The 14,370-nt window shown below is 49.1% G+C and overlaps 1 protein-coding gene across 1 annotated transcript; it reads left to right on the top strand.

Annotated features, from left to right (window-relative positions):
• Positions 1 to 9,339: 9,339 nt before the first annotated feature.
• LOC119094020 (uncharacterized) lies at positions 9,340 to 11,122 on the top strand. The gene is made up of 2 exons (XM_037217079.1): positions 9,340 to 9,422; positions 10,569 to 11,122. The coding sequence occupies exons 1-2, from the start codon at positions 9,359 to 9,361 to the stop codon at positions 10,853 to 10,855; spliced, it is 351 nt and encodes a 116-aa protein (XP_037072974.1). The 5' UTR covers positions 9,340 to 9,358; the 3' UTR covers positions 10,856 to 11,122.
• The last annotated feature ends 3,248 nt before the right edge of the window (positions 11,123 to 14,370 follow it).

The following is a 14,370-nucleotide window of genomic DNA, read 5'->3' as shown; positions in this document are numbered from 1 at the left end:
CCAGAGCTGTCATGCATGTGACAAAGTCGCATTGAACGCATGCATCGACCGACACCAGAAGCATCAACCCCACCCTGTGTGATGATCTTGACGCTCTGTCGCTAAACACCACCTTGGACCGTGTATTTTTAACGGCAGCCAGCTGACGAGTGGAACACCTTAACGAGCACGTCACCCCCCCCCCCCCCACCCCAAGACGTGAGAGCTCCTCTCAGGATCGTTACGTTACGTAACCTGGAACGCTCCGCTGGTCCCGGCCGGCACGCTGGTCCTGATGCGACAACGGCGCAGGGCTCTAACGGGAGGGGCTGGCCGTGACGCAGTCCAGAACGGGCAGGAGTGTGTGCATAGCCGCGGTGGTGTGGCAGGACAGGTGTGATCAGCTGTCGCAGCACATTGCTGAGGTTGGACGAACTACACTTCAGCACCGTCTCACATCGATGATCGAGGGGAAGAGTACATCTTTAGTCAGACCTTAAGGGCCCCATGATACACTGAACCGCTGCTTATGGAAACATGAAATAGGCGATGCCGCAGATGTTAATACGTTGAGGACAAAGTACACGAATATAACATGGTAGAACACAATACCTAATGCCCATGATTTTTCGTGTGCCCAAAATTTTCCATGGTTCGCACGTCAGAGATATTGCCAGGTAAGTCGTATGAGAATGAAAGAAAAGTGACACAAAAATGTCAAAACATGATATATGTAATCTAACCTCGTCAGGCAAAAGGTCGGATCAAGTTGGATAAAGTAGGATTTTTGCGCATGCCAAAATAGTATCGAACTTTGTAGATTATGTACCCCAAACTTGAGGTCATCTAGGACTAAGCCCACACGCATCGTCAAGAGAATGCCAATTTCATTCAACCCATTGTATACATAATGCATCGTCAACAATCGCAGTCAGACACCAATAATGAGAAACTAAAGTTTTCTGGCTTATCCAGAATTATTGGCTACAACTTGTCAAATGTTGTCCCAATTTTCATTCTGCGCGACGTTTTGGAAATGCCAAGTTCAGAGGTTGGCAAAAATGAAAATGTTCAGTGCTTCCTGCCGCTGAGCCCAGATGCCGCCAGGCGATACAAATCGGTGTGTATCCATGCTTCATGGCGAGTTCAGTCTCAGATCAGTTTCACCGAAACGAGAAAGGTTGGGACAAACTTGATCGATTCAACCTGAAAAGACGCAGGTACTCCGCAACGGATGCCAACGAGCGTCTCAACCGACTTGGGATCGACACGACCTCGATTAAGTGGTCCTCACTCGTGACTTATTAAAGGCGGCGTCCTCATTCTTGTTTTGAGCCTTTTGATTGTGAACAGTCAGTTGTCACGGGTACCGGACCAACGGCGGGCTTCCAATATCGTTGCAATGTTTTGAGCAATGTATTGCACGTTATCATTTAATTTGTTTTAACAATTATATGATCTGAAGCGCTTTAACAGCGTTTAAAACAACAATAAGTGATAGATGTATTTCGGACATTGTGCTTCCTGGGAATCCCAAATATCTTCCAAATATATTTTTGTGGCTCTCCATTATGAATCAATTTTAGCAGCAAACATTCTGTTATGCGAGAGGAAAAGTCACCATCGACCCTCTACCAGGTTTCTGCGTAGTTGTGATGTTAAGAAGTAATATTTGCCAGTCATTCCGAAGCAATTTATCACCATAAACATATTACGTCCAGCAAGTCCCTCCCCACGGCGTGCAAGCGCGGCAGCCTACAAAGTATGACTGATGTGGCGTTGCCCAGCTTCGGTGACCACAAAACGACGAAATGTAGGAAGTTCTCAGAAGCTACCTAATCTACGATAACTTGTCGTTAGTATGATTCACGTCCTCAAACCTTCGTGCGTAAGAAGGCTTCATTCGTCACAAAGATGCGTCTGTTGTTCACAATCACGATGGCGGTGTTAACGTCGAACAGCTGCAGTGCAGCATTTGTCAAGTTCTTGTGCAGTTTCTGTACTGGAGCGCCTTTGATTGGCCCGTACTTTCTTGTGACATTGACGCCCAAACGATTTATGCCTTTCGCAAGTAGATCGATCCTCTCTGCGACATAGATCAAGGTGAAAACCGGTATGGAGCTCATAGAAAGACAAATGGCGTATGTTTATAAATATGGCACTCAAGCAATCATGCGCTTCCCTTGACACAGCAAGCCAGCATACACAACGTTGCCCTTCGGCGAATTTGCTGACCCTGGAAGCATACAGATTCCGAGCAAATTATGCAATAAAGCAGAGTGTATAACAAGAACCCGACGGCATGGAAATGTGAGCAGACCAGCGAGTGCTGTGGGGAAAAACCCACGCGCGCTTTAGGTAGCAGCCGGGTTTTCCTCAGCAGGATACCTGTCTAGCTGATGAACGACGGTCGAGCGGCGACAAGATGGGTAGGATGGAGCGTAAGCAGCCATCGCTCAGTCAATTACTTTGATTACAGAGGTACTGTTCTCGCTCTTTGTCACTCGAACCCGTGAGTAGATAGCGCTGACGCGACATTGCGGATTATGCGCGTGATTTTAAGACTGCACAACTCCGATCAAAGCAGTTGATAAGGCAATAGATAGCGTCAATGCAAAAGAACGGGACAGACAGATTGTTGTTGGACATGTCGCTTACTCCACGCCACGTATGACCAGTCAGCTCTACACGTTTCACTGCCCCAAGTTACCTAAAACGGTGGAACGAGCCCTTTTCGTGTACTTTGATTATTAGTTACCGTTGTTATTAGTTTTGTTAGCTGATGTTAATCATCATTTTTGATTACTCTGGGTAGAATACCTTGTCCATGTCCCATTCAAGGCACAGGTGAAAGCGTTTAGAAACTGAGTGCTATTTCTGTATGTGGTTTACTGTTTTTAGTCAGGTGTTTTCGGGATATCCCTCAAGTTTGATCCGCCAGGCCGGTGCAGAGGAGGTCAGATCCTGCAATTCCCCCCATCGTAGTATGTCGTATGTCCGCAGTCTGCAAGCGTATTATAGACTCGCTTGTCAGTTTGATCTGTGTTGTCAAGACTGGTCGAAACCGAACCCACTCTCAGCTGTTTTGTATCGCAAAGACACGAGATCGGCACTGTTTGACGGAAAATAAAATTGATGATCACTTGTGTCTGTATTTATGCCAGCCGTAAGGCAACTCCACACAGCACGGCTATTCCGAGCCTTGTGTCAAGACAATACATGGAACTGTGGGACAGGTTGATAATGCTCACGAACAACACCAAACATGGGGTAAGGTGGGGCAGGACGTCCCACCGGGGTAAAACGCCTCATCAAGATATCTCAGAATTTAAAAAGTTCCGGGGAAACACTTCCTGCTCTGTTAAACAAACAAAATGTGGTCAGTGTGCTGGCAGGTAGCGACCAGATTGGTGGGCTGCGTTGAGGAGATGAAGGTAAAAATGTGTTTGCGAGTGTTTTTTCTATTTTTGGGCACCAATGCTGAGTTAAGGCAATCGTTCATACCACACTACAGTTCAGAATCGTTAACACATATCAAGAGATCACAATTTGAACCCAAAATTACCTTACTGTTTGGTGTTGAATTCGTGTTGGTTCTCGTTCTTAGCGCCGCTTTCTATCCCAATGACTGGTCGGGGTAAAACACCAAAGTAGGTCGTGAGGTAAAAAGCCCCCATGGGGCGTCTTGCCCCATTTGTGTCTTTTATTGCCAATTTCCTATTACATCGGCTTTGAATGACTAGTTGGCTATAGTTTAATCCGAGTAACTATTTTAAAACTTTTAAGGAACAGAATTTTGAGGATATACAATTGCAGGAATATAGTGATGTTGGCAGTTGATCCACCTGTTAAATTTAGAGATGTGGTTCAAGTTAACAGCCATACTGTTGTTTATGTTGTAACCGGGCAGCATGCAATAAAAATGATTTTCTGTTTCAGGCATGGTGCGGACATACAAGCAAAAATTATATATCAATCAATGGAATCATCATCATCACATTATCAGCAATCATCACATATAAATCAAACAATCGCATGAAATATGGATAAATTGTCATTAGAAAATCTCTGGATGATATAAAAAACGACCGGGTGTGCGGGAGGTGTCACGCAAATATGGTGTGCCGATTAAAACACTCCGACGTCATCGCGACGGTGACGTGAAACGTCCGGGAGAGCAGCATCTTGGAAGGTACGACACATTGTTCCCTTCCGATGTGGACATGGCCCTCAAAGAACACATTCTCGAGATGAAAAGTTGCCTTTTTGGCTTGACTGCTGTGGACGTACGGAAGCTGGCATTTCAGATGGCTGAACCTGTGAAACTCCGCATCTGTTTCGAAATGGATCCGCCGGACTATGCGGTTTTGAGCAGACTAAATATCAGCCTCAGAAAGGCGCAATGAAGCAGCATCTATCGGGCGCGATTGGCTTCAACAAAGACACGGTGGCTCAGTTTTTCGAGATCTATAAAGATCTTCTTGAAAAGTTCAAGTTCGAGAGCTGGCAGGTTTGGAATATGGACGAAACTGGTGTTACCACTGTCCAGACACCTTTAAAGGTTTTGGCCAAGTGTGGGAAACGTTGCGTCGGAGCGCTGACTAGCGCGGAAACAAGCGAACTTGTGACAGTTGTTGCTGCTTGCAGCGCCGCGGGACATTACATACCTTCGATGATGGCCTGGCCGAGAAAGCATCTGCTGGACAAGCTCATGAATCGGACACCTCCAGAATCCATTAGTGGTACCAGCGATTCAGGATGGACGGACGGCGAACTGTCCCTGGAGTGGCTGGTGCACCCTCAGCAGTGGACGCAGAGTAGCGTCAATAACCCCCAGCTGATCATACTGGATGGACACCAGTCCCACAAGTATATTCATGCCATCCTCTACGCCAGAGAACACCACATACAAATGCTGACACTGCAACCGCATTCTTCGCACAAGATGCAACCTATCGACCGAACCGTCTTCAAGTCACTCAAAGCCGGCTACAACGTCGCGGCAGAGAATTACCTGCGGACGAGCCGAGGCAGGGGCGTCACCGTCTACGAGATTGGGCAGCTGATCGGCAAAGCGTTCAACCGAATGGCAACACCCGAAAGATCCATCAAGGGCCTCGAAGTGGCCGGTCTTTGGCCGTTCGACCAAAACGTCTTCACAGAGGAAGACTACGCGCCATCGCTGCTGACGGATGAAGCAGAGCCCAGTGGATGTGGGACTGACGGCGTTGGACCCTGCGGAGGAGCTGGCGCGGCGGGCAGCGGTGGTCCCAGCGGGGGGGTTGGCGCGGAGAGTGACGTAGGTTACGGCGGAGGAGCTGGCGAGATGGACGGCGCTGCCCCCAGCGGAGGAGCTGGCGCGGAGGGTGATGCCGGTCACAGCGGAGGAGCTGGCGAGATGGACGGCGCTGGCCCCAGCGTAGGAGTTGGCGCGGAGGGTATCGCAGGTCGCGGCGGAAGAGCTGGCGCGGAAGGTGACGCAGGTCGCAGCAGGAGAGCTGGCGCGGAGGGTGATGCAGGTCGCAGCAGGAGAGCTGGCGCGTAGGGTAACGCTGGTCGCGGCGGGAGAGCTGACGCAGAGGGTGACGCAGGTCGCAGCGGGAGAGCTGGCGAGATAAACGGCGCTGGTCCCAGCGTAGGAGCCTCAGCGAGCAGAAGGATTGCGTCTGCAAAGACGTTGCTAGGAGAGTCGTCACCATTACCCAAGGGAGACAAAAGAAAACGCACCCGTAAAACGGAGAACTCTGCGGTCTTGACTTTATCTCGGTCCAAAGAAAAGCTACTTGTAAGCTACCTCAAGAGAACAAAAGACACTAAAACAAAGCCGGCGAAAAAGAAGTCAGTGCCCGACTCCGAGAAAGGCGTGACATGCCTGACATGCTCAATGCGTTTCTCCTTCTCTTGTGAGGAGTGAATTCAGTGTGGGAGCTGCAAAGGGTAGGCTTGTGTTCCTTGCACTGATACAAAGGACGCTCAGGTGGTGTACGTCTGCGACCGCTGCCGTGAGCAGTTCTTACGTGGCAGTAATCCAGGCACGCTACCGCACCAGCTACCGTTACCGTTCGCCTACCGTTCAGCGCAGGTAGGCCTGAATAAACGTTGATTCTTTTGGTAGTAATCTGTTCCGATGTTGAGGAAGGTGATACCTTTAAGGTGAAAATGCTTAGCTTAATGACTACAAGCAGATTCAAAACCTGTTTGAACCCCGACCTGAACTTTTGGTGTTTGATGGGGTCCTATTCCTGGTGAAGTCCTTTGCCCTAATACCCGGGGCTTCTTGTCCCATGGTCCGGGGCTTCTTGCTCCACGGCCCAGGGCGTCTTGCACCAGGGGTGGGGCAAGACGCCCCACTTGCAGGCTTCTCGAATATCTTTTGCGAGAAACGCATGAAATGAAGAATGAGGAAGTGAGTCTTCCATAAGTCAGTAAAAACCTTCAAAGAATGCGTCAATAAATGCACTTGCAATGGTAGTGAGATAGGACAAGGTATATTCAACAAAATGCATTTTCTGGGGCGTCTTGCCCCACCTTACCCTACACGCGGTCATACGTGATTGATTAAGCCGAGTAGCCACTTATCGGTATTTAACTGTCTTCGCATCATGTGGCTTATGACCTCGCTGTTAAATGGCGCAGGGTCTATTGCACGAATCATATTGGCAGAAGTGTGCACGCGCTGCAAAAAAGTTGCGTGCGTGCGCACGCGGCCGGACACGGGTGCCCGAAAACAACTTTCGGAACTGTGCCTTTAGTTCGTCGCCGTGAACGACAGGCGCACGACCTCAACAGTGCAGCAGACGACGGCGTGAAGCTGACTGCGCAGCGTAGCGTGGGTGAAGGATTGTCTATAGATTGCCGAGGGGGTTAAACACTGCCTGGCCCGCATATGTGCTGGTAATCGTCTGCAAAGCAATACGGTCAGCGCGTAGTGTCAATGCCATACCAGAGACATACCACACCAAACAATGCTCCTGATGTAAAAGGGTTTGCAGACACTGAAAAACTAACCACCATGACTTGCTTGGTCTTCCGTTGGTATTAGATAGCCTTTGGCACTGAGCCCCATTTAGAGTCCAAAAGTTATGCTTATCTTGTTGTGGTGCCGTTCTCCGCGCCAGTATGTTTTAACTTTCTGTACTGTTATGGTGTAGCAGCCTGACCTGAAAGGCTAAGGTTAACCTGACCTGAACTGACTTTGAATTGATCCTTCAGATTAACCTGACCTGAAAGGTCAGATTAAACCTGAAGGGGCATTCTGGACATCACTCGATCCTTCCACCGTCTTTCCACATGAAGGGTTGCTTGCCCTCGCTTGGCGCACGTGTGAAGCAACTCACCCGTCGTGAGGGACTTGGATTGCAAACGGTATTTGCGTTGCATTCTGAACAACTGCGCCCTTTCTACGTACGTCGAATTCCAGATATTTATTTGAATTGTCAAAAAAGAATAGTTGACTTAGAAATCATACCCAAGGTTGATATATTCTTGATAAGTAATAGCTATATAATTGCGAATACACAAACATCTGAAAACCCAATGGTAATTGTAGATCACCAAAAGCAAGAATAGTTGTGACTGATACAAAGGCAATCGTAAGTCCCCTGGGCTCAGGCTACAACAGGTCAGCTCTCAAAATGAGAATAGGTAAAACTGGACTTGCCTTTGGACGGCACGGATCATTCAAGGTTAAAACTTGTTTAATATACTGAAACACCAGTATTTTCTGATAATGTCCCATCTCAGCTAAATGTGGACAAGATCTTTTCCGCCCCCCCCCCCATGACTCGGTGGTCTGATATGAGGAAGCTTTTCCAAGCTCATTCAAGGTCTCTCCAAGGCATCACAGAGGCAGTTCAAAACTAGTATGCGCAACATTATTCGACAAATTGACTTTCTTCTCAGTATGCAAGTGTCGTGCGCAGTGTGTGGGTGGGATGGGTGGGAGGGTGGCCTAGTATTGTAAGTGGCATACAATCTGCACCGCGACCGTGTGAGCCGGCGAGGGTCTGAGAATACAATCTGCACCGCGACCGTGTGAGCTGACGAGGGTCTGAGAATACAGTCTGCACCGCGACCGTGTGAGCTGACGAGGGTCTGAGAATACAATCTGCACCGCGACCGTGTGAGCCGGCGAGGGTCTGAGAATACAATCTGCACCGCGACCGTGTGAGCTGACGAGGGTCTGAGAATACAATCTGCACCGCGACCGTGTGAGCTGACGAAGGTCTGAGAATACAATCTGCACCGCGACCGTGTGAGCTGACGAGGGTCTGAGAATACAATCTGCACTGCGACCGTGTGAGCTGACGAGGGTCTGAGAATACAACCTGCACCGCGACCGTGTGAGCTGACGAAGGTCTGAGAATAGCCCCATCGTTATGGATTGGCCCGACTATGCGCAATACAATACAGGATATCCTTTCTCCCGACGCCCCCACCCGTGGCGGGGCGGATTCGAGCCGCTATTTGCTCCTGTGATCGCACGCGGCTGGTGGCAGCGGCTGCTTGAAAGGTCAGGTGACGTCAGAGGTGACGACGTGCTATGGCGAGCACCAAAACGCGAAGATTTGGTCACAAAACTCTTCTGTTGACATGTAATGTCACGATCGGATGGTGGAGCTAGGGAATGCGCAACAAGAACTGTATAGAGCGTGATCTAATGTCAGAAATCCATCCAGTCAAAAAGTTTGGACTAAATCTGAATAGAATAATAAAGCATGCGTGCGTTTATGTCCAGTTAATTTAAGACAAAAATTACGGGTATCAGAAAAGGCATGCTTAGGTTTGCTTTCAAATGGTTTATTATCATGCTTCGTTTCTGCATTAAAAACAGCATTTTGAGTGTCTCGGAGGTCAAAGTAGGTTACGTGAAAATTTGTGATGCCCTTACTTTATAAATGCTTTTGAACACGGAAATCAAGGATACCAAAATATGGAGAAGGTTGTTAGAGTACATTCACATTTAGTTTTGCATAATTCTAGTCAATCTACTTTAATTTTCCGCCAAACCAACGACAGGCCTGCTTGTTGACCTCTCAAACTCACCAATATTATACCTTGTTCGCTGCTCCGATATTTCCGAAAATTGTACATTGAGATTCAAGGCATCAAACAATGAGTTATCCAAACCTGTACGATATGGTGTTTCGACCGATTCGCCGTGCCGTCGATTTATCTTGGAATGAGGCATGATCCAGCTACCAGAGAATAATTATCATGAGCCGCAGGGCCTGGAAAACCCAACCACAGTAGTAATAAAAAAACTCGTCCGCTTGGCGTCGCTACTGGACAGGCGTTCCCGGTATAGGTGCCCGCTCGCTCTGGTAACACCATATAAACTGGGTACGGTGGCACGGTCAGAACAGCACCAGCACCAACCATGACTCCGTCCAGTGTTGCAGTCACAGTGGTGATGCTCGTGACTGTCGGGGTCGCCGTGACGGGTGAGTGGGTGTCACGGGCCGGTCGGACCGGCGTGTAAGGTACCGGCTGATTATGACGGCTGTCGACTGGAAGCTATTGACTTCTGTCGGTAGCTGTCACTTTCAGTGTCAGTTCTTTCATCTCACACTCGCGCTGCGCGCCAACGTTTTCTGTCTAGCGTTGCATAAGTGACTGCCCATTGCCGAAAGGTGTGGCGCAGAAGCCTAAATAAAGGCGCCATGGCTGCGTGGTCAGCGCCCTCGGCTCCGACTTTGGGGCACGGGTTCTACCCCCGGCAGCGCCATGGCCCCTGGGAGTTAACATGGCCCCTGCAATGACAGCTTCCCCATAGAAGGATGAGTGACGACGTGTGCCAAGTTACATTAAGGGAATGGAATGCAGTAATATAATATAACTGCTTGAGCAGCAGGTCAACTAACATTTCCTGGGCAAGGCAACAGCCCTTTGAAAAAGCAGCGATGAGTTGGTATTCAAGCGCTACCAGCTGACAACTATGGGTGTAAAGCCTTGTGAGTGTTCTAAGCCGCTGATTCACGGAGGATTACTCCATAATCTTAACACTTCGCTATGCAAACTGTCACAGGGAAATAATTAATCTGTGAAAATGACCTGCTTCTGACGCAAATGATGACGAAGGCATTACGAATAGTGCAGCCCGCTGCGCGGTACCTTCACTTGGCGTACTTGGTGCCTTGTTGGCTTAAAAACGGTCGACCAACGTTTCTTCTTCGCTTCTTTTTATACATTTGACTTTGATTTCCTTGACCAGTGGAGTAGAGTGAGTCGGTTTCAAGACGTGATGCAGCATGGAGGTGTTGGTGCACTGGTTCAACTAACAATACCAACAGCGCATTGGGGGAAACGGACACATGCATTCCGATGTGATGCTGTCATTCCTGCTTTTGCTGAACTGATCTCAATCCATCGATTAACACAAGATGACAATGTACACCCTGACATTTGTAAGCCCTTGCTAACTATAGGGATGAGGTGTTTGCTTTTGTGTCGTCTTCCAGTGTAAAGGGCTGAACGCTGGATTCAGGGGAAAGTCAGTCGACGTCTCATGCCACCACGGTTATCTGCGACCTACGAGCTCTTGTTCGGGCTGCTGAGTGTCTCGCTTTGACCGCTTTGTCTGGTTCCAGACGGCTACCGGGCCCCTGATTATCGCCGAGTGTGTCCCGTCAACGACATCGAGGGCAGGACCTCCTGCGTCGCCGTCCAGCCTGGTGCCGTCGTCCCGGAAGTGTGCTCCAGCGACGCGCAGTGCGGTGGCACGCAGCGCTGCTGCAGCTACGGCTGCAGCAGGGAGTGCCTGACCACGTGTCCCCCGTGTGGCCCCGGCCAGCAGTGTCGCATCTTGGAGCTCTGCACCGCCCTGGGCTGCGAGCGGCAGCCGGCCGCCTGCCTGCCGGCCGATGGCCAGTACTGATCAAGTCTCGATGACGTCACGGCTCCGGGTAGCAGAGGGACTGGTGCCCTAGTGGGGCCGACGTCCGAGCTGACAGCCAAAACGCAGGCAGTCACAGATCCGCATCCGTCTTTTTAAAAAAACAACATGGTCCTGACGATTCAGCGGAAAATGGAAATGAGAGTAGCGGCATTTCTTTACTAGCGATAGTGGAATGCTGATATGTGATGACGATGTCAAAAAAATGGTTATCGGCGCACTTTGGGTAATAAATGATGAATGCTCACATTCCTGATGACTGTCCAGCTATTCAACTACTAGCAGATTGTCCAGACTGAAGCTCGTGATCACCAATGGCTAAGAGGACTGCTTTGAAATCTCAAGTTTTCCTAATGCAGTCAATGCTTGCTCTATATCATCCCTCCACCAGTGCCCCCGGTGTCTTGGAGGCTGTTTATTTTTCCGCGTGATAGCTCCTAACTCAGTTTGTACGGAGACTTCATCTTAAATACGCCGGAGGCTATATTCCTTAAGTTTATTATATTATATTATATTATATTAGGTTTATTATAGGCCAGTGCGTAGAAACGTAAGATGCGCCGGCCTCAAACAAAGGATATAACCAGCATATTGCAAACGAGTACGTAAATGCCTTAGGGGACATGCCGTCATAGACGGCGAGCCCGAATACCGCTCCTTTGCGACAAAAGTGGCACGTATGAGGCGAACAGTAACTGCGCTGGTCGTGTCGAAATTTTTCATGGCACAGAAACGTTTGTCTATCGTGGAAAAATGCAGCCTGGCGGCCCACAACTGGCGCGGCTCTCATGCATGTCACCGGCACTCATTTTACGTCAACACTGCATATCGAGCCGCACCATAAGCAGTTTAAACGCCCAGGCAGACTATTTAATCTCGGTTTGTCTTTCAGGCACAAGCTGGTCATAAACAAATAGCATCATGAATTGATGCAGACATGCACGGACAGGCAGTCAGGACTGTAAACTGAGAGCCGACAGCCAAAGGCAACACCGTCAGCAGGATCATGAGTGTAGCAGGAGATCCACTCCTGCCCTGTGCCGCCAGGGGTGTTCATAGCATGTGTCACTTATGGACCGCGGTGAAAAATGATAACAGCTGTCGTCCGAAACGTTTTCTTTGAAGCCAATTCGGTTGGCGGTGCTTTGTGACCGGCCGCCACTGAAGTTCCATGTTTTTTCCACATTATACTCTGATTTCTTAACGCAGCTGTTAAGTCGGTCGCGGAAACACCACCAAAAGCGGCATGCAAAGGCGAGCAGCTGGCGGGAGCACAGGCGAGCATCGCCATGGCAACATACGTCGCCCTCTCGAGTTACGGCGTTTAGGTCAGCATCAGGTCAGGGATTGGCCAGATCGAATGTCATGCATGGTTCACAGCGTTGACGAGGCGCATACCAATGGGCTGGACTCTAGTGTCATTATACTGGTGTCACCCTCTAAAAACGGGTATTTATACTGGGCTATGTAGTGGCCCGCGTGCATTACGCGAGAAAGGTTGGTCACGCTGTACATGCTGTACTTGCAGCCTAACATTACGGCAGAGCGGGACGATCAGGTCCATACTACTGGCTGAGAAGACAACAGCAGTCTCTATTTTGTCAATCAGCTTGTCTCTGGTTTGATCTTGCTGCAGCAAGAACCGTTTCAAGTGCACTACGGGTATGCGTGGGAACCTCAGATACGGAAGTTCTTGGAACACTGTCAGCCCTGCTAGCATCTGGATGGTGGAAAGTTCAAAGCAGTCCCGCAATGGCGGAGGGGGTTGTGGTAATACCTCTCGAGCATCGTCCCGCGGGATGAAGTCATGCAGGCTGCAGGTGTTGCTCAGGGATTGCCGTAACGCGTTCATGAAGCACGTACTGTCGATGTTCTGAAGGCTCGTAAGGCCGAATGACCGTGTCGCAGGCCGCGCTCTACCGCCAATCCCATTCTCGGGAGACTCGGTGTTCGTAGCGCTTTTTTGGCGATGCTGCAGGCTGTCGCGCCATGCCGTCTTTGTGATGAGCGGGCACAAGTCCTTTTTCAAAGCTGAATGAAATGAAAGGCAATGAGGCTGCGTTTCCTCGGACTATGGCAATAGCCAGGCACTGCCGCAGACGAGCACTCTGTTACCTATCGCCTGGCGAGAAAATCAGCCCAGCCCCAAGATTTTTGACAAACTTTCTTGTCGTTGGGCCAAGGCTCCGCCGGTTTGAAAGGCGACTGGTTGGAAATGAAACCATGAAGTGAGGTGCGAGTATTTCCTGTTCTTTCTGCATTTGGCTTCTTAATCTGCGGCGCCAGTGTCTGTCACGTAAAGGATGGTAATTGGTACATGTGGCATCCCATGCCAGGCTCCGACCATGGTCGAACGGGAATATCATCCCATTAGGTCTTTTGCCGTCTCCCCGGTCAATAGTTGCGTGGCGAAGTGTGTGGGACACATGATCATGGGTCTTGTTTGTGTTTCATGTTAAGGGCAATGTTCCACTTTTGGGGATATTGGGGCGAGCATCAAATATGATGAAATAGTCTCACGTGTAACCATTGGTATACCTTATGGGAAAAAGACTGCTCCAGGCAACAAATTTCTCTATTTAGTAACTATGTTCGTCAATACTTCATTGTATAATTCGTCATGGTGTCTTGCACCACATAAATTGAGAGCGATCTGGCCGCCGTTCCATCTGGAAATCGTACTTACGAACCTGGATATGAAGAACTCGATAATTATATTTGTACTGGCCTTAATCGCCGCACAGCCAATGGAAGGACAGTATTTGAGTGACGTTATCATAGCCTCATGGACGCGTGGGTGACCTTGAAATATTCTGCCACGAAGAACTCTGCACATCTCCGCTGGCGTACAGCTTAGAAACTAGAGGGGCTTAGGTCTTAAGAAAGGCAGAGCTGTGTACGGTGCTGAATGATCTTCAAGACGGCTAGTTCAGTCCAAAACCTCACACAAATGTGAAACACTCCCTTAGATGCAAAGGTGCATTTCCAGCAGGCAAGAAGCCAAGACCATGCTCCAATGTCAACCGGTCCGGATTAGGAAAAACGCGCTGGTGGGCGGTTTGGATTCTGGACTAAGCTGACTGGATGTGCGTGTTGTTTCCGCTCAATTAAAAGGCTTACATGATATACGTAGCAGACAGATATAACTACTTATCATAACGTATAGCTATCATAGCAATTGTTAGTAGCAGTCATCGTTATCATGTTCCAGTCTGGTTCATTGGGGTTGCAAATTAGCAATTTCTGTTTCTATGTTGAATTACTCTCACTACATTTTGATTGAAAAAGCACCTTATTTCAACGGAATTTTCCACTTCCACCGCTACTCACATGCTCAGTTCAATCACTTAGCTCCGCGTGCCATCTCAGGAAAGTGCAACAAGCTCACGTGTGAAAAAACAAACAAAAAAAGACAAGCAATTTCATGGCGACCAGCCTCTTGTAATTCACGTCTGGTACCAGCGCGCAGTGCAGCTCCCGTACAAGCAGCAGGCCTC

This window comes from Pollicipes pollicipes, unplaced genomic scaffold (assembly GCF_011947565.3).
Source record: "Pollicipes pollicipes isolate AB1234 unplaced genomic scaffold, Ppol_2.1 Scaffold_4002;HRSCAF=4701_pilon_pilon_pilon, whole genome shotgun sequence".
In the NCBI taxonomy this organism is placed as follows: Eukaryota; Metazoa; Arthropoda; class Thecostraca; order Pollicipedomorpha; family Pollicipedidae; genus Pollicipes; species Pollicipes pollicipes.
Note: the sequence above shows the minus strand (reverse complement) of the source record. Positions and strands in the feature narration are given on the sequence as shown.